The sequence below is a fragment of the Mandrillus leucophaeus genome, unplaced genomic scaffold (genome assembly GCF_000951045.1).
Source record: "Mandrillus leucophaeus isolate KB7577 unplaced genomic scaffold, Mleu.le_1.0 Scaffold242, whole genome shotgun sequence".
Lineage (NCBI taxonomy): Eukaryota > Metazoa > Chordata > Mammalia > Primates > Cercopithecidae > Mandrillus > Mandrillus leucophaeus.
This window is the reverse complement of record NW_012102499.1, coordinates 1,479,914-1,481,699: the sequence shown is the minus strand read 5'-3', so window position 1 is coordinate 1,481,699 and position 1,786 is coordinate 1,479,914. Positions and strand designations below refer to the sequence as shown.

Sequence of the window (1,786 nt, the reverse complement as noted above, 5' to 3'; positions counted from 1 at the left end):
GGAAAGGTTTCATTGCTCTCGCAATCCTTTGGTTACATCAAGGAGCAGATCTCAGTTTGGTACAAGTGTGTCTAACACCTCTCTGATGGCTTTTTGGTGAAAGAAAGAGGACCTTTGTTAGGCAACAGTGTCCAGCTAGAATTTAATCACATTGTTCTGTTTTCATTACATACAGCTTTTCAGGTGCCTTCTGTTTAAGGCAAGTGATGATAGCTTCTTGTGTAAGGGAATGAAAGAAAGTTTCCTTCTTTAACACACTTATTTAATTTTTAAAAGCGAAGCAATTAAATAAAAACATCAAAATGTTGAGGTGATATGCAAAATTTAAGAGGGCATGATAAAACAGTATGGAGATAGGTAAAAAATTACGAAGATGGTGCTTAAATAATTGGCATTTGGGCAACACTTTAAACATTGAAAGCAAGAAAGCACTTTATGGGTCATTGTCTGCTGGCCTCCACCCCTACCCTGTGGTACTAGACTGTTTAGGATGGCTAAGGCCATGTCTCAGTGAGCTTACCATTACATCCTGGGTAGGTGCTCAATAAACAAATGAAATTTAGGTGGATGGATACATTGTGTGGCTCAGATCCCTTGTTTTACAGGTGAGAAAACTGAGGGTTTAAAGGAACAGGTGACTGGGCTGGGAGCACTCAGTCATTTAGTGGCAGAAGGCAACTGTGGCCCCATCTCCAGTCCCGAGTCCCGAGCCCCTTTCACTAGCACATGCCGCCTGGTAGAGTATGGACAGATCGTTACCAAATGCTCTGCACAGAGAACGTTTAACTCCCAGTCTTAACAAGTGCTGGTGATCCGTGAGATACTGACCCATGTCCTTTATTTTAGGAGTGTGTCTCTTTTAAACTCCAAAAATGTTTTTATGCTTTTATGAGTGTCCTGAACTTTACATGGGTGCTGCTAGAGATTAAATCCTCCATCAGACCCCTCCACTCAATATTCTCAACAGAATTTGATGACTTTATGAATTCAACATTCCCCCACACACACACACAAAATTATGCAACAGGGACCAAAAACTGATTACTGAAGAAAAATCTTAGGTTTAATGAGATCTTATATATCGCCTTTTGAGAAAAAAATAGTGTTAACTAATTATTTCTTCATTGACATTCGCGGGGATCAGCTAAGGCCAATCTCCAGACTCCAGGGTCATGGGCATCACTGCTTTAGGATTACACCGTGATTGGTGTTTAAATTCCTGCTAGGGCAGCCGTCCCTTTCCCAGACATCCTTGCACAAAAGGAAGCTCCACACATTGGGCAGGGCAGTAATGGGAACATCTGTGTCCTCTCCACAGATCCACCGTGGGCGCCCTGCTGGCATCTGAGGTTAGTAACCTGTCCTAATGCCTTCCAAGTGCGTGTCCCATTGTGTTCTGGTCTCCTTGCATCTCTTTTTTCTGCTTTGTACGGACACTTCCACATGGCTTTGAACCCCATTGGAGCAATTTCATTTTTCTCCTTGGTGATTACAAATAGCGATGAATAGGCAGGGTGCAGTGGCTCAGGCCTGTAATCCCAGCACTTTGGGAGGCCGAGGTGGGCGGATCACGAGGTCAAGAGATCAAGGCCATCCTGGCCAACACAGTGAAACCCCGTCTCTACTGAAAATACAAAAATTAGCGAGGCATGGTGGCGCGTGCCTGTAGTCCTAGCTACTTGGGAGGCTGAGGCAGGAGAATCACTTGAACCCAGGAGGCGGAGGTTGCAGTGAGCCGAGATTGAGCCACTGCACTCCAGGCTGGCGACAGAGTGAGACTCTGTCT

General features: G+C 44.7%; 1 protein-coding gene across 3 annotated transcripts in view; it reads left to right on the top strand.

Annotated features, from left to right (window-relative positions):
* IDNK (idnK, gluconokinase homolog (E. coli)) overlaps positions 1-1,786 on the top strand; it is a 28,810-nt gene that overhangs the window by 5,287 nt on the left and 21,737 nt on the right. The window contains exon 2 of one of the 3 annotated variants that reach the window (XM_011982764.1): positions 1,145-1,349. The exons of 1 other annotated variant lie outside the window; for it this stretch is intronic. Coding sequence is in view for 1 of the 2 variants with exons in the window: in XM_011982765.1 (XP_011838155.1) it covers positions 1,319-1,349 (31 nt within the window). In the remaining variant the exon portion in view is untranslated. The remainder of the gene's footprint in view (positions 1-1,144; positions 1,350-1,786) is intronic. One more of the 3 variants, XM_011982765.1, reaches the window with a different exon arrangement.